A 25669-nucleotide genomic window follows, 5' to 3' on the forward strand; every position below is an offset into this window, starting at 1 on the left:
CCCTCCAAATTCATCTCCTGTTCTTTATGTCACTTGCTCCAGTCTGTTCACAGTTGCATTACCACCATTCCACAAAACACCAGACTTGTTTGCAATTCAGTGCCTTGGTTTTGTATTCTCCCTTCATGACTTCTCCCATATCGTTTTCTATGGTTTATTCCTGTTTTCCTACCCGACACTTTTTATTTTATTCCAACATGCATGCATCATTGCCTAAATAAATACTTTGTTCAATCTGACCAATTTTGGAAAAAGACTGTTAGTATTATTTCACACCAGGCTAAACTCACAGGAGACCTCTCACAGGAAACCCTACAGGCAAGAGGAGAATGGATTGACATATTCCAGATTCTAAAAGAAAAAATTGTCGGCCCAGGATAACATATCCAGCAAAGCTTTCTTTTGCCTTTGAAAATGAAACAATCTGCTTTTTAGATTATGACTTTACACCTTTTGTTTGTTGGTGGTGTGTTTTTTTTACACAATGTTCTCTTGTTGATTATAATTTGCTTCTTCTGTAAGACTGTATTTGGGGGAAGATGGTCACACTAAATGTACATGCTCACATGAAATGAGAAGCACACCAATCAAGCTTTTCACTTTGTTTTCTGGTAGTAGTTTTTACCAATTCTGGTGTCATGTTTATGTTTTTAATCAATTTTAATTGATTTTATCTCCAAAATAAATTAGACAAATGATATTATTCATAATAACATCAAAAATTGTTAAGGCTACCTTTACACCAGAGTAAGGAAAGATCTTTACTCTAAAAATATAAGATATTGAAGAGAAAAATCACAGGCACAAACACTTTGAAAGCAATTTTGCAATAGGTAATTGATAGCCTAAAATTTGTACACTCAAAATGATGCATAGATTCACTGCAATTTTTGTCAAAAGTCCAATAATATGCTAGTAAAAATTTAATGCTAGTAAAAAATTTCTAAAAATTCAAATCACACAAGGCCCTGAATAACAAAAGAGCTAGAGACATCAAATTAACCTGATTTCAAAATACACTTTCAAATTATCATAATAAAATAGCATAATTTTTATAGTATTAAAACAAATATACTTACTAATGGAACTGACCAACTGAGAATTCAGAAATAAATGCACACATTTGTAATGTTTATCTTTGATAAAGGTGTTAAGAACAAAGAGGGTACCAAAGTCTTTTCTATAACCATTGTTAGGAAATTGAATATCCAATGCAAAAGAATGAAATTTCAATTTACTTTTAAAAAATATTTGCTTACTTATTTAAAAATCAGTGTAATGAAGAGAGATAGGGGAAAAGAGAGATTTCCTATCTTTTGGCTCACCCTACAAATTGTTACAACAGCTGGAGCCAGTTAGGTAGAAGCCAAGAGCCAGGAGCTCATCCTGCTCCTCCACGTGTGTGGAAGTGTCCCAGAGACTCTTGCTATGTCCTATTGCTTTCCCAGGCACATTTTCAGGCAGCTGGAATGGAAGTCAAGTTGGCAAGATTCAAACTGGCAGTTGGACATGGACTGTTGGTAGTGCAACCATAGGTTAATTCATTAACAATTCCTGACCCTCATGTTTAATTTAGATTTTTGCATTCCATTTGCCATTGGTGTTAGATGGGAAGCAATAATTGTGTCCAAAGAAATGCTTTTAGAAAACGGGAACTGTATGTAATTGATGAAGTCACAAGAAATTTGTACTAAGTTCAAGAAGGTTCAAAGGATTGAACTGACAATGTTGTTCATAAGTTATTTCTCCTGGAAGAAGCTGGACCATTTCGCTAAAAGAGTTCATTCATGGGAGATTCTCCATGGTCGTACTACTGTTAGTGACCAAGTCAGTACTTTGGACCAAGTCTGACTGTTGATCAGCTCCTGCTTTTCAAAGGGATTTGGGCATTTTGTTTTCACTTTTATATACTTTTTGTGTCTCATTCTGAATCATGCTTCAGATAGACTGAAGTCAGAGTTAATAAGTTGCTTTACCTGTGATATGTAGGTCAATATTCCAGCTTAGTTTTTACCTCTAGTGAGTAAATTTGTTTTGGTGTGTAAGGACAAGTCAGAGTCAGATAAGTCAATCATAACTTCTAAATAAATATAGAACAGTAAAGATATAGGAAGGTAATTTTTAAAATGATGTTTTTTTATTTGGCAAAGAAATTGAAGTCCATGCAATGAATCTTTAAAAATTTATGAAAATGTATTTTAATAAAAGCTAAACAAATTTCAAAAGCTTTTTTATTTAATTTGGGGAACAGCTGGTATTTTGCCTCCCACATGTATCCACATATCTATCAAAACAAGATATTTGTACTTGTATCAATGACAGTAGCTATCATTATGGGATACAGTAGTGTGGAAAAGATATTCACATGATTTACTCTAATTTTATTAACCTTCAAAAAGCACTTATTTCCTTCTCTCTTGCTCAGTAACCACATTGGATCTAGCTTTACAGTGCATTATAGTGTTGTGTAATATGTAAGCATTTGGATTATGGTGTCAGATATGTGTATTCAAAATCTATATTTTTCAATTTTTTTCTGAAAATTGCTTTGTCTTTATAAATTCTCATTTCTTGACTATAAAATGAATATCACAATTTTTACCTTCCCATTATATTACTTTGTGAATTGAGTTAAATGTTCAATGAAAAAGTGTGGGAAACTACTTAAGGCAAATTGAGAACACACAAAGTACACACATAAACAAACACACAAACATAGACATTTAAGCTAACATCCAAGCTTGTGTTTCCAGTCTTCTTGGATCTTAAAAACTCAAACTTTCTCTAAGGTCCTTTGCTTTGTCTTCATCTCTACATATTTTTCTAATTTATCTGCATTTTAGCATCCATTAACATTCCCTCTGTCCACAATTTGAGCAAAGACCATTAGATTCTAATTTCTTCTTCAAGTCCAAGTCTGGTTTATTCAAAAAGCATCTATGTCCCTCCAAACTGAACTATGAACCCATAGAATCCAATATATTCTTTCTCTAATGTTATTTATTGCATATTACAAAATATAATAAATGTCTAAATATCTGTGTCCACCAATAAATTATGAGATCCTCAGGACAAGAACTATGTTCTATCACTCGGTATCCCTCAGTGTCCAGCACTGGGCCTGAGACAGGGAACATCCTCCGTGGATTTTGAGAGGACAGATGAAGAATTGAGGCAAGGATACTTCCGGAAAACAGTTGATCTACCACTTCTACCATCCGCATGGATATTCCAAGCCATATTGTACAGGCACTGAGTAGAAAGGAGAATCAGGGATTCAAGAAAATGCCACCAGGGATGTTTTTATATGGGTTTTTCCATAGAGCAACATACATACTTAAAGGCTGAAAGTTAGAGAAGGCAATGATTTGGGACAAAGAATTGAGTATCTGTCCTTACTTCTCTACGTTTGCCTTAGACTCAAAAAGCAGAGTAATGTGTGGCAGCAACATCTTCAGTTCACTCACAGTTCCTCCAAGAACACAGCTCCTGAGCACGGTCTTCATAACTCACAGCATGAAATAGTACACTCGGACTCAGTAATCCTTGGACTGCATGATTCTTACTAGGTTTTACTCTATCTTGGAAAGAATTCCACACACTATTAATTATATTATTAAATAATAATTATTTAAATAACTAATTATTTGACAATAGAGTTCTCCTGAGAAACAGAGCCAATGGGATAACTAAGTAAGTATGGAAAGAAAGAAAAAGAGAGAGAGAAGAGGCAATACATTAAGGGAACTGCTTGTCATGATTTTGAAGCCTGAGAAGTTCCACAATATGCTTAAGCACTAAGGAAGAAAATAGCATGGCTCAGTATAAATCCAGAGGCTCAGGAGCCAGGCAATCAATAACGTAATTTTCAGTCCAAGATCAAAGGCCTGAGAATATGTTGGCTACTGGTCTAAGTCATAGAGTAGGAAGAGCAGAGATTCTGGAGTTTCAAGTGCCAAGAAGAAGGCGAATGTCTCAGGTCTAGGAGATAGAGAGCACATTCATCTTTTCCCTTTCAGGTCTTCCTGGTCCAGCAACCAACCTAATGGTTCCCCCACCTGCACTTGGTGAGAGAGGATCTTCCTTACTCAGTGTAGATGCAACCGGTATCACCTATTTAGGTAACTGTTCACCCAGCCAAATTAATATCTAACATTGCGTATGAATTGCATGAAATTGTCAGTGTTCAAATGTACCACTTCTCCACCGCCCCTGCCCCAATATTGATGGATGTCATTTTAGACCAGTGTTTTTCAGCTTTGATCATCTTTAGAAACCCCTCGGAAGCTTTTGAAAATTATAACATCAGACTGTTAGTTCCACAGCATCCTCCATCGATTAAGCAGTCCTTAAAGTCTGATTTCTTGTAAGTGAGTTTGATGTAAAGTTTGCACAAGCACCATTGAGCTGTCAGTTGAACAACGCCAGTCAAAGATTGGTCCAAGTCCCAGAGAAATGTTCAAACTGTTACAGGCCCCTGACAGGACAGAAAGAATGGAAAGTTGGTCTTCATCTGCTTAAGGTGCTATATTAAACACCCTACACTGAGTTGTTGATTAACAATAGCAGTGTATTTCTCACAGCTCTAGAAGCAGGGATGCCAACATCATAACACTGGCATATTCGACATTGGTAAGGGCCACTACGTTTTTAATAGAAAGTGCTTTCCTGGGATACCCTTTGATTGTAGAAAAGGCAAGACTGTTCCCTGTGTCCTATTATTTAAGGGATACTAATCCTAGCTAGAATATCTCTGTTCCCATAATTTCATCATCGTCCAAAGGCCCCCTGCATTCTAATTCTATTGCACTGGTTTAATATGTTAAGTGGAGGCATACTCAGACCTACAGCACACTGTTTGGGAATGTTTGCAGCACGAGACAAGCAAGCTTATATTTCTTGAATCTAGTTTTAAATGTAAATAAACTAATGACAAAAATGCAGTTGGCTTCAAAAGAAATCTTTCAATTTCCCCCACAAGAAATGCTTCTGAATAATTAAATGTCTTCCCCTGATGCCAAGAACACACTGGTCTCCTGCTTTGAGCCAGTGCTCCTGCCAAAGCTGAAACGTTAAGGTCAATAGTTGATTGTCCAGGCAGGGCATTCAAAGCACCAGGGCACACAAGGGTTAATGAGTAGTAGGCGTGGAAGGTTGGGGTTATAAACCAGGAACACTAGCCCTCCCAAGTTAGATAGATTTCTTTCTGTTTAATTGCTCTTAAAACACACACACACTCTCACACAACACGGAAGGTGAGAGCTGAATGAACTTCTCTGGGTAATGCCTTGAAATGTTTTCCTTATGAGAAGTGGTGTTGAGTTACAGCGTGCAGACTCAGAGACTGAGAACAAGGAGGAGAGAAACAGCAGCTCCAATCCGCCCCCCACATTTTTCCTGGGCCGGTCAGAAGGTGGGCATGAATTCACGTGGAGAAGACAAGTGATAGGTCCAACTGTCCGGTGGCTGGAATCGACTGCTCTTGGAATGACCCAAGGGTAGTGTTTAGCAGGGTTTAGCCAAGGCCAGCTAAGCAGGCACAGATGCTCTGCTGCTGTGAAATGCCACGCAGGCAGAGACTGACAAGCAGTAGGAGCTGAGCTGTTTCCTGCTGTGTCCAGGGGAGGGGGCTTGTTCTGGCAACTCTGCTGCTCCTGCTTCTGGTCTTCGGCTTTCTCTCCACTCAAGGTAAGCAAGGCTCGAAGGGAGGGCAGGCTGCAAGGGGAAGACTTTGCATCATGAACAAGATCCGAAAGTTTTTCCGAGGAAGTGGGCGAGTCTTGGCATTTATCTTTGTAGCTTCTGTCATCTGGCTGCTCTTTGACATGGCAGCTCTCCGCCTCTCATTCAGTGAGATCAACACCCGGGTCCTCAAGGAAGGCATTGTCAGGAGGGAACAGATAGGATTCAAGATTCAGCCAGACCAAATGAAGATCCTTTACAGCAGCAAAAAAGCCATAAAGCCTCTACAGAGGAGATATGGGAAGGGGGAATGGGACAAAGAGAACTTCAGAAAGAGTGAGGAGAGAGTGCTCAAAGCTGAGAATGACTTGTACCAAACTCAGTACGAAAGAAGAATGCCTAACGCCCTGGGAAGAGGCAAAGTTTTGCCTTTGTGGCATCCTGCCCATCTGCAGACTCACCCAGTTACTCTCACCAATCAGCAGGCAGAAGAGAGAGGCATCAAACCTGAAGTTTCCTCTCGCCAGGTGGCAACAAAGCAAGCAGCTCAGGGTGCACAGAAAACCCCTTTCAGGGCAGCCGGAGGAACTCCACAGATCCAAACAGAGGCACACACAGAATTTGCTGGTATAAAACAGGAGACCCTAAAGAGTCTTAGCCTCGACACATCGAAGCAAGTGCCCGAAAGGGACCTGAATTTGACCACCAGCCTTAGTACTTACTGGTCAAATCAGCAATCAAGAGCAGTGGCCAATGAAAGGACACACCCCGTCAGCCCACCAGTGCCAAAATCTAGAGAAGCCATAATCTTAAATAAAACCGAGACTCAGAGCAAAAAACTAAACGCAAATAAACACAAAGTCAGTGAGGGTCTTCCTTTTTCCAAGTTCCTTGCCAGTTCCAATCTCCTAAAGAAACACTCTATTAATGAGACACAGTTGGGAGGTATGCCAAAGGATGATGGAACTGAAGTGGCCCCTGCAAAGACGCTCAATTTCTCTGAAACCCGTGTTGTGATTATAAACAAGGGGGAGGAACTGAAGACAGATTATAAAGAAGTCCCCAGTCCTAAAACCAAAAGCATGTTTCCTAAAGGACTGCATGCAAGCCAAAGCAAACATGCTTACAGGAGTAGAAGTCAGGCACCTTTCCCTCCACTTACTTCACAGAGAGCAACAGTGTCTCAAGCCATGCAGACCTTAGCCACATGGAAGGCAGCAGCAAAACTCAACTTAACTGCCAAGACCCAGACCGCAGGGGACAATCAGAGTCAAGGAAAAGCCTTTTTACCTGAGGACAGTGGAATGCATCAGGTGCTGAGAATCGATGTGACACTTTCTCCGAGGGACCCCCAAGCCCCAGGTCAATTTGGACGTCCTGTAGTTGTTCCCCAAGGAAAGGAGCAAGAAGCCAAAAGAAGATGGAAAGAAGGAAATTTCAATGTCTACCTCAGTGATTTGATCCCAGTAGACAGAGCCATTGAAGACACAAGACCAGCTGGGTAAGATCCATTTCTTTTGTTTTCTGGCCCCATGTGCTTTGGTATTCATGTAGAATGGGTTTATCATTTGATAACTAGGGGTGATTTGGGTCACCTAGAAAATTAATTATGAGATGTATTAATTATGAGATGTCCACTAATTATCGCATGCATATAGAGATAATTTCTATAATGCTGTTCTTTCTGTAGTGATTTCCAAGAGCAGGATAATAATGACTTACATTTGCAGAGTTTCACTATTTACCTGCATAGATTTGGAAATCTTCATAGGAACCTTGGAAAGGAGGTGGCAGGGGTTGTGCTTCAGATGACCAGATGAGGGCATTCAGGAGTTTTGTCCTTCTCCAGAGGTTAAAAAAAAAAAAGCTATGAATGGGCCTCCAAGCATTGGTTCTTCCAAGAAGGAAACCCTATATTCCATCAGCAGAGGATGGATCAAGTCATAAACAGCTGATGTGATTTGAACACAACTGGGTTCCTGGATCTTTTTGACCCACTTATAAGTGAGGTACTTTGAACCTATATGAGGGGTTTTTTCAAAAGGTTCATGGTAAAATGAAATTAAAAGATTATTTTGTTGGAAAAAAATTTGGATTACAAGCATATAAAATGAGTGTTTAAAAAGTTCATGGAAAATACACATTATTCAATATATGGAAGAATTTCCCTCTTTCTTGGTAAAAAAAAAAAAGTTCGATGGTTGTTATAGGAATCCAAGTCTTTGAAGAATTAATGTATCAAGAGTCATTTAAAGAGGGATAAGCTTGGGAAAGTGACAACCCTCCTCTTTCAGTTCATACGATGATGCAGAGCACCAAAACCCAAAACAAATGTATCTTAATTCCACTTTTCAATGGTCTTTTTGCAATGACCTTATTGTTTTCTAGGCATTAATGTATACTGCAGGTTGAAGTATGCCTGGACATCCAGTTATCTAAGCCAGACAATGTCATTCTGGTAGCAGAAATGAAGGAATACCAAGATTGAGAATTAGCACATGTGATGTGCAGTTATGGCCTTGTTTAACCTCAGCAGAATTTTTTTTTCCTTGTGATCTAGGTAGTCAGGGTTTCAGTTTGGCCAGTGTTGCCCGGAAGAAGACAGATGTGTGTACACCTTTGTTCTTATTAATAAGCGGAATCTCTTCGTTCTGATATCAGTTAATATCAGTTACAATGAGACCATTTTAGACTCTGAGTCACTGGGAAATGACTACCAGCATGTTACTAACTGCCTGCTTAAATCAAGCACTGTGCTGTTTTTAATTCCTCACCTCATTGATACTCCCAGCATTGAGGGGAGTTGAAAGTTACTCAAAGATGAGGAAACAGAGACCCAAATGGGTCTTCATGAGTAAATGCTTCCTAGATTCCAGATCCTGTAAGAATACCACTAGGTGAACAAAACCAGACATGTTGATTTGATTCAAATACAGCTGCGTTCCTGTGAAGATGCAGCCAGTAATTCTACAGAAAGGATTTTTTAAAATGTTATAATGTTCCATCTCTTGCTAATTACTCCCACCCCCAACTCCTTAAAAATCCTATTAGACCTGTTCTAACGAGAGACCCTGTTATCCCAGTATCATTTATGCCAGTTCTAAACACAAAATGTGGGGGAAAGAAGTTGCTGTTACAGAGAGCTCCAGTTCCAAACTAGAGAAAGGGAAATATACAAGGCTCAGACATGAGTCATAATGATGTTACCCTCTGTGTCCTCTACTGAAGGCTAGGTGGTTCCTAGCCCTTGCTAATTTCTGTAATTTGGTCTGCAGAAGTTTGGCATTTCAGTCCAGGAAAGTTAGCCAGGTTCTGTCTGGAGCAGACGCTATCCAGCTGCAGAAGATACTGACACGTGGACATGAAATGATGAGTCAGACAGTATGTGGCCAGGCCTCCTCCTTCTTATCACACAACCCACCTTGGCTAAATATAGGCAGTTTTCCACAAGTTGCCTGGCTGATCTGATCCATAAAGGACACAGGAGACTTTCCAGCCCTTATAGCATCTGCATGCGGGTCCCCACTCTGAACCACTGGCATTGCTTCTGTGCTACTCTGTCTTGAAATTGGCTCAATTTTTAGCCCCCCTTTTACTTAACCACTCAAACAGTATGTGGGCATAGTGGATGTGTAGACTAAGATAACAAAAATGGAAAACATTTTATTCATCGGGCTAGTCAGATTTGGGATGAGGTATATTTTTCAGCTTCATTTTATTTTTATATTTGCTCAAAAGTATTTGCGAAAGCACATAAGAGTGCATCATGCAAGAAATTTTTTCTTAATAAAATTTAAGACTCAGTGAAAAGGCATATGGTATCTGCGTCTGAGAGACAATCTTTCATAAGAACACAGGAGAGTTGGCCTTAAAATTAGCTATAGCATCAATCCTTTATATTTCAAAGTTCAGGGAAATTTCTCCCTTACTGCTTTTTCATTTCTCACCCCACCCTCCAAAGTTCCTACTATGGATTCATGAACAAAGCTACTGACAGGTCATAATTGTTGATTGAATATAAGTTGAACCCAAAAAGATAAAAAACATAGATGTCTTACAGTCAGTTACATTCTATTCCTGTCAGGAAAGATCATAAGTAGTTACCAATCATTACTGCCTTATGATGAATGATATGCTAGGACAAGCCTAACATTAACAGGTAGTGGGATTATGCTGGTTCCAACCCCATTTGTATGAAGCCTGAGAATAAGGCAGAGTAATGCTCGAGTGATGGCAATTAGAATGGTGATTTCTTACATGAGGTAGATTCAGGTGCGTGAAAGCAAACTTTTTTTGAAGTCATGGAAATGTCCAGTAATTTGTCAGTAGTCGTGAAGATACAGCTGTATGTATGTATCCAAATTAGTTAAATTGTTTGCTTGCTATATAAATGTCACTTCAGTAAGTATTCAACACATTGCTCAAACTTAGAAAAAAATCGGTAGAGACAAGACTGATTCCTAAGACAACTTGCCCGAGAATCTTTGTTTGTTTGTTTTGTTTTTATCCAAGCCTGTGATTCCCACATGATTCCCAAAGAACTATTGCTGAGATGGAATATGCAGTTGAACCAGTTCTTCCAAAAGCACAAGTGCTCCTTTCTCGTGTTACTCAGTATGTTGTGAGAGTTACCTGTGCTCTCCATTCCTGCGGCGTAACCAGGGGCACTATCCAGGGTGGCCCATCCACACAATGATCATGTTTGTTTGCTAAGCCCACTGTTGGGCACAACTGTTTTTACTAACTCCATCCTTTTCAAACCTACCTCTCCCCTTACCTTGCATGGCACCAACCATTTTCTCTTACACACCCTCATTTGTCACTGCTTGACATTTAGATGTCACATACTCCTCGTGAACTGTGACTGGAGCTTTGTTTCACTGGGCACAGAGCTCTGAACTTCATGACACAGATTTACACGATAGGTGTCTTTTTGAAATTTGATATTGAGAGGCAGCAATTCAAATGAAGTTTAAAATAAATCTTTGATAAATGCACAATGGTCATTTTGAATATACAGAACAAGTTAGAATTTCAGTCTAGTATAACTACATCTTGTTTAATGCTGTGTTTGGTTAATTATTTTTAGTTCATTTTATTAATCAGTTGCATTGGTTTTAGTATATGTGCAGCCAAAGTGAGTGCTGTTGCATTGGTTTTAATTTTAATGCTTTGCCTTTCAAGAGAGAAAAATCTCATTTTATCTACAAGAAAGCTTTATGCCAGTAAATAAAATACAATTATGTTATTTCTTTTAATGTATACCTACAAAACTACCTTAAAATTCTATTTTGTCCATTATGTTAAAGTTCCATGTCTAATCATTTTTCCTGGAAATTCTTGGTCAGAATCATTAAAATTTGTTCCACTAACAATAGTCAACGTGCATACAAACACACATGCTGGTTTTGCTAAAATGCACTCCTGTCTACTGAAAACCCACGACAGTTCTACTTGCAGAAGTCTTATCTTTTGGCCTATAGCTATAGTTAAGAAGAAACTCCAAAAATGAACTCTTCCTAAATCTGAATTTAGAGAAAAGTGGCTCAAAGGAATCTTTCTACTAACATTCAGTTTTCAGATTACAGAAAGAATTACAGTATGTGTGTTTGTCACTGTTATGCTGTCATAACTTTGCCTAAATGGTTAATTTAATGCTTTCCTATAGAACTCCGACAAGCCTCTCAATGAAACACTTAAAAACGGGTCTTTATTCTTTTAGTCCAGAGCAGGGACTGTCAACCAATAATTTGATTCCTTCCTACACAGCTTGAGAGTTTCCTTTGGGCACATATGAGAGGTAAAAGATAGCATCGTGCCTTTGCCACAAACCCATCCAAATTACAGAGAGGAAAAGAAAACTGTCTGGAACCTTAATTTTGACCTTGGAAAGGTCAAAAGCTTTAACTGTGTTAGGGGAGAACAGAGGAAATGTGAATGAACAGGGTGCAGAAGAGGGAGATGGAGAGAGGAAATAAACTCATCACCAAGACTCTCAAACCTCAGATACCTGAAGGCTCATCAGGGCTGGAAGAAAGTTTTATTTTTATGGTTTTTCTTATTCTAATAGAATTAGAGTGCTTTTGTGAATAATGATGAATGGAGAACATTATCTAAAATTGACTAGATAAGTAATTTCGCTCCTGGGAGGATGAGGGGTTGCAGCTCACACGATCGTTTGTAAGGCCTGCTTCTTGCTTTTGCTCCTCCAATGCATGACAGCAACACAATAACACTTATTACATAGTGGCTGAGTGTCTGTGTGGGTGAGTGGGCATATGTGTGCACATGTTTATTGTTGAGTTCACATGTATTTGTGTGTTAGGGCATATGCTCTATTTTACTGGAAACCCAGGTAAGGGACGCAGAAATGAAATAAATTAAAAAAATGTTTAAAAGGTTCAGGTTGGTTTATAACAAAAGTTAAATACAACCAAAAGTTGATTACTGAGCCTTAACTATTTTATTTAACACAATCTCCCCATAACTAGAGCAATCATAAAGAGAAAAATAGTAGGAGGAGAGAAATGCGAAACATATTTCTTCAATTAATTTAAGGAGAAGAAAATAGTTACCCAGAGCCTAATTAATGTAACACTGAGAAATGTTAATGCAAATCAGCGACTTGTTCTTCCTAAACATTATCAAAGAGCTAGAAAAACTCTTGGAATAAAGCAATTAGCAAATTAGGAATTCAAACCTGTTTACACTGCTTTTTCACACGTCTAACCCTGTGTCTGATTAAACCAGCAGCCTAATTTTATCTGGGTCTTTTTGTAATATTTCAGTGGCTACTTTTGTCCTGGAAAGTAACTTTATGTTGAATGTTCTTGGCCATTCAGAGCAGAAACTCTCAAGAGGGGAGCACATTTTTCCCCCTCAAAGGTCAGAAAATGAACAGTAAGTGGAAACATAGAAGCTCTATTTTGTGTATGTTTCTTCCGAGGCTGAGGTGTTCACAGTCTGTTGGGGAAAAAAATCTGTGTTATTCTAAATTCAGGTACTTTATAAACTTGAACTGCTTCTAAAATCTTGATCTATGGACAAATGAGAGCAGTCAGAATATACAGCAATTGAGAATTCACAAAGTGCTTACTGTTCGCTTTCTCATTTGATCCTTAAAATCTTTCTCTGAGATGGACTTGGCCATCATACCAGCTTTAATTATAGCAAAGTATGAAGCCCAGAGGAAGCTGAGGCTTCATTTGGTAGATAATGCCGCAGATCACTGTGTTTCATTTCATGTGGTATTTGCTCCCTGTCTGTCCTATGGCCATTCACCATGCCCATCAGCTGGACCTTTCATCCTGCCTGGATATCATTGCCTTTGATCATTACCACAGTCTTGTCTGGTTGATCAAGACTTGTGCTTTGTTAACAGACAAACAAAAAACACCACAAAGAAAGGTAAAGTGATGTGTCTCAGGGCTCAGAGCTCACAAGTGACAGAATTTGATGCAATAGTGTTTCTTGATTCTTCTCTCTGGAATCATTCCATGTTCTCATTTGGAATCATTCCACATCAGACTGTCTCCCTTACCCGGCTGCTCCTTCTTCATAGTGACCATCATCACCTCCATGTGTTTCCTTGCCAGGCTCAGTGAGAGGAATCTGTGCCTTGCTGAGCTTCACATATGTGACGGTGCTTGTCGCTTCAGCAGTGCTGTGTGTATTTGTGCCTACCATATGTATGTATGTGCACATGTGTGAATGCATTTTCAGTCTAACTCATCCTTACATTCTGCCTGCAATGTGGTGCTATAGCATATGATGTTCTTATGTTAAATTTTGCCCCCAAATGTCTGTACCAACATCCTAGAATCTCAGGACTTACGATTTCCCTTATGGTAGAAGTCTTTGTGGTAGAATTTGTTCCAAAAGCAGAGGGGCAAGATGTGGGGAATCGTCCCAGGCCCCGCCCTGCTGCCTGGAGGGCGTGGCTTAAGCCTAACCTTCCCATAGTCAGAGGCACAGCTTCCAGGCCTACACATGGAGTGTGACCTCCAACAGAGCTACAAGGTCAAGGGAAGTACAACCTGACCTCTGACATGGCTGGAAGATCTAAGGAGATAGACATGTCATACAGTCAATTACAGTGTCTTTCGTGCGTGTGGGGTCTGCCGGAAGGCTCCCTCCTGCCCTCCCCTCCCTTACCCTTTAAAGCCTGTAACCTGTGCATAATAAAGTGGCCATTCCTCACCCCCCCTCCAAAAAAAATAAAAAGAATATAATAAATGGAATTCCCATGTGTTTCACAGATGATAAGCAAAAACAAATAATAGTTATTCTACTCAGTATGCTAATATCAGATTTGGGACTCAAAGGACAGTTTCCCAACTTGAGACTCCAGTACTTTTTGTATAAAATAGAATTTCTTTTTTCTTTCTTTTTCTTATAGTCCTATGCCTTTGTCAAAAATTAAAACAAATTTCTTCCTCATCCATAGCTTAGAGGTGCATGAGGGAGTTAGTTTTTCTTGACAGGTATATATTCTGAGAAAATGTGTAGACATAATTTATATAGAAATAAGAAATAATTTTTCTTTAAAATTGCCCCAAGACCAGAGTCCAGATATGCAAGGATATCGCTGGGTTTCTAGTGGATGGTGTAGCATTAGAATATATTACCTAGTTTCAAGTTAGGTAGAGCAAAATACCACACAAAAACACAGGGTACTCCTGGAGGAAGGTAGAGAGAGGTTTGATTGGACTTGACAAGGAGAAGAACATTTGAGCTGCAACATGCAAAGGAAGAAAGTAACAGAAGTGGGGGAAAAGTACCAAGGGAGTGATTGAGACCCCAAATGAAGCTGTCACTGGGTAAAGAAGAGTGTTGAAAACTTATGGAGTAGTAAAAGCCCATAGAGTCCATGCCATTCAGCACTTTGTTAGGGTTCTTCAAACTGCCACTCAGGAAAAGTTAAAATCTCTTTTTTTTTAAATATCTTTTTCAATTATTTAAGAGGCAACATGAGGGAAACAGAGAGATCTTCCATCTATTGGTTCACTCCCAAAGGTAAGGTTTGGGCCATGCCTAAGTTCAGAACCAAGAACTCCGCCCTGGTCCCCCAGCTGGCTGGCAAGTGCTCATTCTATTGCTTTTCTAGTTGCATTAGCAGGGAGCTGGATCTGAAATGGAGCACCATTTGAATGGTGCTCTGTAAAGTTGCGTAGAAATTTATCATGGAATATTGATATTATTTGAAGGTTTAAGAGTGATTTCTGAGTCCAGTAAGTTACAGAGTTCTGGAGGGGAAAGTGACTTGCCCAAAGTCCCACAGAGCAGGAGAAATAGAACTAGCCCAGAGTTCTCTTATCTCCAGCCAATATTATTTCTGCCACATGGCATCTCTTCTGTGTTACTCCCTCCCATCCCAAGGTCACATTGACACAGCTGCCTGCTGAAAATAGACTACTGTTCAGGGATAAACACTGATGCGAGGGTTTGCATTTCCAAGCCTGAGCCTGTCGCTTTGGTTGATACAAGAGTACTTCAGGATGCACAGCTTCATTTAGCAAAGTCTCTAGAGTGGAGGTGATGTGTGTGACTGAACTCATGAGTGAATGTCAAGGACATTCATTAACCCTAGAAAGAACAGAACAGAAAAGTAGATTTTTATAATATTAGATTCTGTTACCAGTGAAAGGAAAAGACAACCCAGTAATGCTAAGGTATTGGAGAAAAGAATCTAATTCCAGGCAGAGCTCCTCTGATGGATGCTTGATTCTCCTCCTGATGTTCCAAAGATATACCAGGACTTGGGGACCGCAGGCCCCTGCAGGCGCACATGAAGGCTCTACTTGAATTGCAAATAGAAACTGAGAAAATATTCTCCTCGACCTTCTGTTCCAACCTGTGAAGCTGAGACTTGGCCTACATAGTACATTTTGACTCTCTTGAAAGAAAATGAAAAATTCATAGAGAAGAGAGAATGTTATCGTTCCTTCAATCTTTAGATCTCAGACTGTTTTCATTTGATAGACTACATTAAATCCCAGTTAGTGGCTGAGTATTCAGCAAATGGGAGCCCAGAGGACAAAACACATCAATTCTTTACCTCATAATAGATGACAGAGCACCTGATACATTCAGATTAAAGAATTGCTTGGGAAAGAATAGCGTATTCTGCCAAAATATGTGAATCTGGATTGTGGAAAATCACATATTCTCACTTCGGTTATTCATCATGAAACTCACTAAGTATTTTAATTAACTCAGCAAATTTTCATAGGCATTATGTGATGAGCCCATTGTTAAAATTAGGAAACTGATCCTCTAGAAAGCTGAGCTACTTGTCCATGGCCGGGCAGACAATAAGTGCCAAAAAAAGACTCAAGACTTTAGTCACTCATTTTCTCAGGTTGAAAGTCTTTCTGTTCTGCCAGAGTAATGTGCCAGCTCTCTACAGAATGGTCAAATTGTCCATGCTAGAGTCCCCATTGGTGTATAATGCTTGAATTGACTCTAGTACCCTAAGTCTAGATTTCCTGAAACTAAACAGAATGGGTTAATTTTTAAATGCTTGTTAAACATAGGTATTTATTTGAAAATATGGAGTCAGAGAGAGAGAGAGAGAGAGATCCTGTGTTTCCAGATTCATTCCCTAAATGACAACTTCTGGCACTGCGCCAGGGTGAAGCCAGGAGCTTGAAATCCAGCCAGGTCTCCTACATGGGTAGCAGGAACCCAAGTGCTTGTGCCATCTCTTACTGCCTTCCCAGACACATTAGCAGGATATTTAGTCATAAGTAGAACAACTGGAACCCCAAGCAGCACTCTGGCATGGGACACCAGTGTCCCAAGCTCTGGCTTGACTGCACTGGAGCATTGGCCACCAGAATGGGTTAATTATTAAGTGAAGCTTGGGGACTGTAGAGTCAAAGCACCCAATTTATGTAATCAATGAATGTATGCACTGAAAATGTGATTTATTAGCTTCAAGAAATGTTTTTTTTTAAAGATTTATTTACTTTTATTGGAAAGTCAAATGAAAAGAGAAGGAGAAACAGAGAGAAAGAACTTCCATCTGCTAATGGCCATAAAGGCTAGAGCTAAGCCAATCCAAAGCCAGGAATCAGGAGCTTCTTCCAGGTCTCCCACACAAGCATAGAGTCCCAAGGCTTTGGGCCATCCTAGACTGCTTTCCCAGGCCACAATCAGGGAGCTGGACGGGAAGAGATGTTGCCAGGATTAGAACTGGCACCCATATGAGATCCTGGCACTTGTAAGGTGAGAACTTTTACTGTTAGGCTACCACACTGGGCCCTCAAGAAACTTTTTAAAACCAGAAATATCTTGTACTTAAATTAGAATTTACTATAGCTGCAATTCTTCTTAAAGAAGAGATCAATGTTTATAATGGGAAAATAAGAACACAGAAAAATTATTTTGACAGCTGCAGTGCAGAACATCCGAACTGTAAAGTTTACTGATTTGTATAAACCACATGGTTGTCAGCATGCATGCCTGATACACAAGTTAATGGAGCTGAAAGCCTCTGGTTTTACCCACTGTGTCTTTGAAGAAAACAACCACATTGGTTTATCTAGACATGTGGAAAATATTTAGAACAATGAAATAACCTAACATCTCAATTATCTAAACCAAAGAGCACTCTGAAACTTTGTGCATGAAACCCCTTGTTTTTCTTGTGATTCTCCTCTTCCTTTAATATTGTCTTTTATCAGGCATCAATATGAATAACAGCATACAACTTATCTTCAGTGTGGCTCCTTAAACACATATAAAAATATATGTTGTAAAAGTGCCAGAAGTACTATTTATTTTCTGGATATTAATACCTCCTGGAATCCTTCATGAGTTACTCATTTGGAATTCAAGTGGTGAAATTAGGCACCAGGACATGTTGAGGGGAAGTGGAGAGTCAGGTTTTGATGGATAGAGTTGATTTTCCACATCTCTCCAATTCTTGAAAGTTTTTCTTAATTCCGATACTTGTTCACATTTCCATGGGAATCCTCTCTAGCTGAATGATTTTGAATAAGACAATTGCTCAAGTTTTATTTTGCTGTACTTGAAGAAGAGTAAAAGATTATACGTCTCAGAATTGTGTGATAAGGAAAATAAATGATACATGTGGGAATTCTTTATCAACTATAAATTATGTGGCACACAAATATAATTTGTTTACTTTTACTCATATGTCTATAATAGATGCATACATATATATCTTATTTGTAAAATAAGTAAAGTGAATCCATATGACTCAGCTGTCACACATCTCCATGATTGCCATCATTCATCTGTAAAGAAGAGTTGCTACAGGTTTGAGGTTTTAAACTAAGATAATGTATTGTGTTGATGATGTTTATTTGTGACCATTGCCATCATTAATTATTGGATTGCTAAAAGTAGCTATGTTCACAGGATATTGAATGTTCTTTTTGTGGTTCAACTGGGCATCATCCTGTGAATAACAAAACAGGCAGGGGATGGAAGAATGCCCGTGGTGAGACAGTATGAATTACAGGACATGGGAAAAAAACAAGACCCACTTAGCCTTGTTCTCCTTGCCAATGAAATGATTCCTACTTTGGCTACTCGACAGCAGAGTCTCAGCAAGGAACCATTGGGTAGAAATGCTGAAGGAAATTTACTTTTTGGCACATATATTCACATTGTCCAAAAAATACAATGACACATCGAAAGGGAGGGAGAATAAATCCTTTGGCACCTGGAAATTAGTACATGGAAAGGACGGTCATAAAGCATTTGGCAGCAGTATATATTTCAGCATACGCTCTTCCGGTATGCAACCCTATAACAATAGCAAGAGCTTCCACTTAGTAAATATCTGTACCAGGGATATTATGCTGGACACTGTATGTGTTTTCCACTCAGTGGCAAAATACTTCGAGCAAAAAGCATTACTTCATTTTTATGGGTGGGTAAATTAAAGTATGGGAAGACTAAGGAATGTATTACTGGTTGAAGTCAGAAATATGCTGATAGGATTCAACATAGAATCTAATCTTAGTGAAATCATTGGCATACCCATTGATCCATCGGTGATAGTTGATAGAGTGTGTGTATATGCACATAATCACACTTTGAGACTTCCAACACAGGCTTGTGGATCTCACTAGCAAGTCTCCTGTGATGTGCTTACATTCTGGCCCAGGTGTGCAGAGCAGCTCATTCACAACAACCTCCCAACAACCAGTGTCATCATGTGCTTTGTGGATGAGGTGTGGTCCACTCTCCTGAGGTCTGTCCACAGCATCCTCAACCGCTCTCCTCCTCACCTCATCAAGGAGATTCTGCTGGTGGATGACTTTAGCACAAAAGGTAAGAAAATCAAGCTTACTTTCTTGTGAAGGAAAGGCAAAATTGAGTTTGAGGCAATCCCAATTTAGTAGGAAGGTTAACAGGGTAATTTGATGAGGTGCAAACGTTTTACAAGTGTTAAATCAGTGCTTCATAGGGAGACACACTGGCCAAGATCTTCTGAGACTTTTGGAGTGTTTAAGTTCATCTGGGGCTCTAGGGAGTTGGCTGTCTCAAATTTCACTGAGCTGCGACCCTCCTGCCTTGTAGGAGTCATTTGCTAGGAATGGCTCCTTGGAGATGAACACTATGTGCACCAGAGTCCAGAAGATGTTTTGTGCAATTACACAAATCTCATGCATGAAACTGAATCTGCAAATGCCTTGCACTAAATGGAATAACTTTCCAATGAGAATATCTAGGTTTCTGCTTAAACCCCATCGAAAGCATAGAAAGGGAAGTCCTACGGCTTCTTCCTCCAAGAGCAAGGCACGTTTCGTGTGTGTAGTCAGGGTTGGGAAGTCATGGAACTGGAGGGATGTGTCTCTAACAAAGTTCAAAAGCAGCATAAAGCATATTCGCCACGTTTCTTTTTATTACAGTGAAGCATCTCACTGCATTGTCAGCTTGATTATTTGGTTGCCTCAAGTCCCATGACTGACACCTTATAAATTTCCAAAATGTAACCCAATTCAGAGAATTAGAAAATAGCAAAGGGATGACAGTGTTAAACGAGACCTAAGCCAAATTTGAGACACATTGACATGAATAGTTTCTTTTGCCCAGGACATTTTGCCATAACCACACTAAACTCAGCAAGGTGGGATGTCGGAAGGAAATCGATAGAAAAGTGGTAGTTGCCCTGGATGCACCAACTAACTTAATATCTAGTTACTAATCAGATAAAAGCCTGTTTATGAGATGATAGATCCAGAGTTTGTTAGGCCTGAGGTTTATAGACTTTGCAGTCTTTTTTAAAGAAAATGACCCAAAAAGTATAGGAGAGGGAGCTGAAAATTATCTTTGAAATCCATGTTACTGGAGCCGTTGTCAGTAGCTACATTAATTTACAAAAAGTGGCTAAAAGCCACAAATATACACCCTGTAAAACACTCAGAAATCTTCCTTATGCTGAGTCACACCATGGCCACCCGGAGAGAGGAAAGATGTGATGAAGTGGAGGTCAGAATAGAATATGGTAGTGATCTCAACCAACTACCACTACAACAGCTTTGCTTTCAGTTTGTCTTACTGCAAGCTCATGCTTCGAACATTGACTAGCTTCTCTCCTGGAAATCAGGAGGAGCCTTAGCACAGGAGCAGAGGAAGGAGTGGTACAGAAGCCTCCTTAAATTTAAGGTAACTCTCCTTAATAAATATGCAGAAAAGAGGATCCTTTGCTGTGTTATTTTGCAACACTAAGAAGGATTTGCAGTTTGTTAAGTCAATCATGGACTATTAAGCTGAAACAAAACTTTTCTGAGAAAATGGTATCAGGAAATGCAACTGTAATCCAAGGAATGAAATGTATAACCATAGTAATGACACTGTTTCATGCATCTGGCATAGGAACAGCATCTTCTCTGGTCTTGTCCAGACACAGTTAATGAAAGCGTTGTATTGTGTGTTCTTACCTTGATGCAGATTACCTAAAAGATAATTTGGACAAATACATGTCTCAGTTTCCAAAGGTTCGGATTCTTCGCCTTAAGGAGAGACATGGCTTAATAAGAGCCAGGCTGGCAGGGGCACAAAAAGCAACAGGTAACAAGTTACTCATCTTTTGTTTTGTTTACATGTTTTGTTCTGTTATACAATTCTTTGCAAACAGAGAGAAAAATCTAACAGAGTAATACAATGGACAGATTTATCCGATACGTAATTCTACCATTTCTCTTACTTTTCAGTATGTGTTTTATCACAGATTCATAGACATCCATTTACATGTACACACTTTCCTCGCTGAAGCTCAGTAAAGGACTAACAGAAATCATGACACAGCACCCCAAGTACTTCAGCAGCCACCGCTTAGTAACAGGGATATTCCTTTACATAAGCATAGCTTTCATATCCAAATATCACTGAAGAGATGTTGTTTCCCAATTCCCTAATTCACACACTACTTTGAATTCTTATAGGATGATATTTTGATCAGCGAGTATCCTGTTTCCTCACAGCATTTTTACCCCTTGATTTAGAGTCCATTAATGATCCTTTCTTAATCAAACCAGCATTGTAATATTGTTTTTCTGTCATTCCTTTTTTTTTTGTCTGACATTCATTAGTACCAAGATCTACTCTATATGCTTTCCGTGCTCACTTAGATCTTCACAAAACCTATGAAATAAGTAAAAACATTTCCCCACTTTATAAGTAAGACTCTAGAGGCACACAGAAGTTAAGAATTCTCCAGGGTGCCTCACCTCATCTAGTGAGAAAGCCAGCCGTGCCGCCCGCCCCCACCACCACCACACACACTGCTGCCTGGGTCTGTGCTCCCGTCTGCTTCTCTGCTCTGAGCATTAGTTCCCACCCTGCTTCGGTAAGCTGCAGCACCCCCGACCTCTACCAGCTTGAATTCAAGCTCATTGTTTTGGGGAGCTATTTATTGAGCTTCACCTCCACCTAACTAGAACGCATGCATGAAGGTCTTATTTCATCTATCTGCTAATGAATTTCTTCTTTTTTATAATATAAATTTTAACATATATTTATTACACATGTAAATAAACATGTTGAGTATACATATACATATGTATTTTTTAAACCAAAACTGGAATTGCATTAACAGTTAAGTTTTTTAATAGTACATTTAGAAAAATATCAGTTGGCATTCCAATTTTTTCTGGAGAGCAATTGTTACAAATTATATGAAAATAAGATAGTCAGGAAATATTTCCATTAGGTAACTTCAAGCTGAGATCTGGGTGAAAAATATCCAAGGCAAGTGGAACAAATGATACAAATGTCCTAAAGCAGAAATGACTTTGACCTACTCAAGGTAAAGAAAGGAGTCCATTATGGCTGATGAGTACTGATAGTAGAAGAGACAGGTAGGAGATTCATTTGGAGAGAAAGGCAAAAAGTCTTTTGTAAAGTTCTGTGCATCACTGAGGTGCTAGAGGTATTACTCTCAATACAGTGCAAAGCTGATGAAAGGACGTTAAAGAGCTAAGTAAAACTGATTTATGTTATGAAAGCAGACCCTAGTGACTATCCATAGAATGGATGTTACAGAGCTAAGGCAAGGAGGATGTAATGAAACCAGTTAGGAGGACACTGCAGGGGTTCCACACCCACAGTCACAAGGACTACCATCACACACGTAAGGAAAACTGGACAGAAATATATAGGGGAAAAATTACATCTATTGTAAATATACACAGACTACCTTTCTTTGCCATTATTTTCTAAACAGCTAGGTAACACTCATGAGTATCACAGAGATAAATATTTTATAGATATTACAATTAACCTAGGAGTGATTTATATATGGATTGCTTTATTAGTGAGCAGAAGGATTATGTAAGTCATATGAAAATCTTATGCCATTTTATAAGAGAGGCTGAGCACCCACACATTTTGTTATCTGTGGATTCTCCTGGAACCAATACCCCAATATGAATGAAAGAGTATTTATCAACAGAAGTGTATACATTACTCTGGATAATGAATGTAGCTCCAAAGTACTGTTTTCCATTTCCATTCCTGTCTTTCACTTAGATGGCAGGATCTGTGGCACGCACTTTGGGCAACATTAATAGGGGGTCTGTGCCTCAGAGTTTGGAGAGAAATAGAAGTGTCTTGATGGGTTTAGTAAAGACCTTACCTGAGGGTGATGCAGTGTCCCTAATCCTGAGGAAAATTCAGGAAAATTCAGAATCCTTTAGTTGAGATGGGAATTTAGAGACTTGCACTGAGTGGGGCTGGCTGGACTTGTTCCCCCATCTTCTGAAGTACAGATAGGCCGGAGAGCATGCAGCAGCTGGAAAGTCCCATAAAACAGGTTGGCAACAATACCAGGCAGTCACATACCCCAGAAAGCATTGTCCAAACAAAGATATTCAAGACACAAAGTTGAGTGCATAATCAGAAAGATTCTTGACAGGTCCCTGAAGATTTGCCCTTTAGGAGAAATGAAAAGAAAGGAAAAGAAAGCAATAAGCAATAAAGAAAATTAATCTGAAGTAAAAGAACATGCAAAAATACAAGTTAGATGGTCCATTTTGGTTCAAGGAAGATTATCAGACTCTGAGAAAATTGGAAAGATTTGTCTACAAAATAACAGGCAGTAATCTCTAAGCATTAGCAGGGTACATTATGCCTTAAGGTGCTAGAACATGTTAGGTTCTTCCTGAGAATCTGATTCATGCATAATGACAAGCTCATTCTGTTGCATGCTGTGAACACGGAGGTCAAAAAGCCCAAGCAGATTCAAAGAATTGACAGATAAGCCAGAGGATAAGATTCCGGAAGAATCATTTGCCATATGAAGGCACGTAGTAGGGAATGTTCACTGCAGAACACTAAAATAAAGATCACATTTTATCTGCTTCATGACATGGCACTTAGCAATGCTCTTAACATCGTCATGAGTATTGGAAATATTCCCCAAATGACAACGGCCACAGCTGAACCGATCCAAAACCAGGAGCCAAGAGCTTCTTCTGGCTCTTCTATGTAAGTGCAGGATCCCAAGGACTTGGACCACACTCTGCTGCTTTCCTGGGCCATAAACAGAGTAGGATCCGAAGTAGAAAAACGAGAACATGAATCAGTACCCATATGGGATATCAGTGCCACAAGATGTAGGATTAGCCAGCTGGGCCACTATGCCAGACCCCTAGAAATTTGTAATTGTTTTTTACTCTTTATTTTTGTTCTAGAGTTCCAATGGCTCAGGGATTTCCTCTCCCCACTCTTCCCGATTACTCCTCCTCACACTGATTTCCCCTGTATATGACGATAATATAGTCCTACAAAAACAGTCACAAGTCCACCATTCTATTTAAATATGTCCTGACATTGTAAGTATAGACAATGGTAGAAAGTCCAGTATTAAAGGTAGTTGTGTATCAGTGCAATCCTATTTCACTGTTTCACTGTTTCTCAGCAAAAGCAGCAGTCCATGCAATGTCTCAGGACAATATCCACCCCAACTGGAAATCTTGCCAAGTTTCACTTTGCACAGAAATCTCTGTTTTCTTGCCTGGTACAATCTGGTAATTTTGTTTTAAAATAAAATATCTGAAAGTAGTACAAGGACATTTATGCATAGGAGCATACACGTCTCTTCCCTCAAATAAAACAATATGAAATACCATACAGATTCGGGCAGAACCTGCTTCCCTCAGGTCCTGGGAATAAGACAATATCTGTGGACCAGGTGAAAAGTGAAGGCAGATTTAGGGACCCATCCTTATGCCACTGAGACTGAGGAAGTTTATCCAGGCCTATATGACCCTATAGGCTCATGTGAACACAGGGACAAGCAGTATAGAAGAGAAAGATCTTCAAACTCCGAGTTTGAATGGAGTAATAGCATGCATTGTGAGAGAAAATGATTGCTATTGTAACCAAATGGACCTTGCAAGCAGTGTACACGTTCCCTAACTATGGCTGAAGGGAAGAGTTCTATGAAGGCCCTCTTTGGAGGATGTTTTAATCCATATAGGTTGCTATAGTTAACTATCTTCCACAATTTAAATTATAAGTAATGTTTATCGCTCACAGTTCTGAGGACTGGGAACCCGCAGACCAAGGCACTAGCAGATGCAGTGTCTGAGAAGTACACATCTCCATTTCAAAAAGGATGCCTTGTTGCTGGAAGCTCAGATGACAGAAAGATGAAGGAACAAATTAATAAGATTACTAATCCCATTCAGCAGGGATTGGGTCACCTTCGTGACCTTTCCCACTTTTCAACCTCTCATGACAGAGGCAGGTGGGGCTACAGTTTCAGCTTATAATTATTAGGAGGACACATATAAGAAATTGTAAATATGTTCATGGAAAATTCACTTTATGAGTAAGCCATAGGCATTTCATAAATTTCTACATCAAAATAAAGGTACACTTAAATTCTATTTTTCTACTTTTCTTTCTTTCTATCGGTATAGTTAAAGAGGGGTGGGGAAAGAGAAAGAAATCTTCAATCTGCTGATTCACTCCCCAAATGGTCACATGGCTGGAGCTGGGCCAGTCCAAAGCCAGGATCCAGGAGCTTCTTCAAGGTCTCCTACCTGGGAGCGGGGCCCAAACACTGCTATCTCAGGTGCATTAGCAGCGAGACGGATTAGAAGTGGAGCAACTGGGACTTGAACCAGTGGTCATATGGGATGCCTGTGTCATAAGCAATGGCTTAATCCCTTTATGCCAGCCACTAAGTTTCAGTTTTCAATGAATATTTTGAAGTACTTTACACAGTTAGAACAGCAGGGGATAATAGCCATAAGCTATAAGTTTCTGAAAATTGGATTTATCAAACATGATTAGGAGATATAAATGCTCTCCTCCAATGTAGGGGGCTGTGGGGGGGTGGGGTTGGAGGTAACATTCTGCTGCTCTGTCTAAAGAGGCTTCTCCAGCAAATTCTCCACCAAGACCTTGGCTAAAGTGGCCCATTTTCTGTCAGCCAAAACTTCCGTTTTTGGCCAAGTAGTTAATATATTCTGAATCTCAGTAGTTGAGAGGTAGTTTA

General features: G+C 39.4%; 1 protein-coding gene across 1 annotated transcript in view; it reads left to right on the forward strand.

Annotated features, from left to right (window-relative positions):
• The first annotated feature begins 5738 nt into the window (after window positions 1–5738).
• The window catches only part of GALNT5 (polypeptide N-acetylgalactosaminyltransferase 5), a 36309-nt gene continuing 16378 nt past the window's right edge, over window positions 5739–25669 (forward strand). Inside the window, exons 1-3 of the mRNA XM_040971992.1 lie at window positions 5739–7183; window positions 18824–18990; window positions 20614–20733. Of these exons, the coding sequence (XP_040827926.1) occupies window positions 5739–7183; window positions 18824–18990; window positions 20614–20733 (1732 nt within the window). The remainder of the gene's footprint in view (window positions 7184–18823; window positions 18991–20613; window positions 20734–25669) is intronic.

Source organism: Ochotona curzoniae, unplaced genomic scaffold, assembly GCF_017591425.1.
Source record: "Ochotona curzoniae isolate NIBS_2020 unplaced genomic scaffold, NIBS_Ocur_1.0 contig_2210, whole genome shotgun sequence".
Lineage (NCBI taxonomy): Eukaryota > Metazoa > Chordata > Mammalia > Lagomorpha > Ochotonidae > Ochotona > Ochotona curzoniae.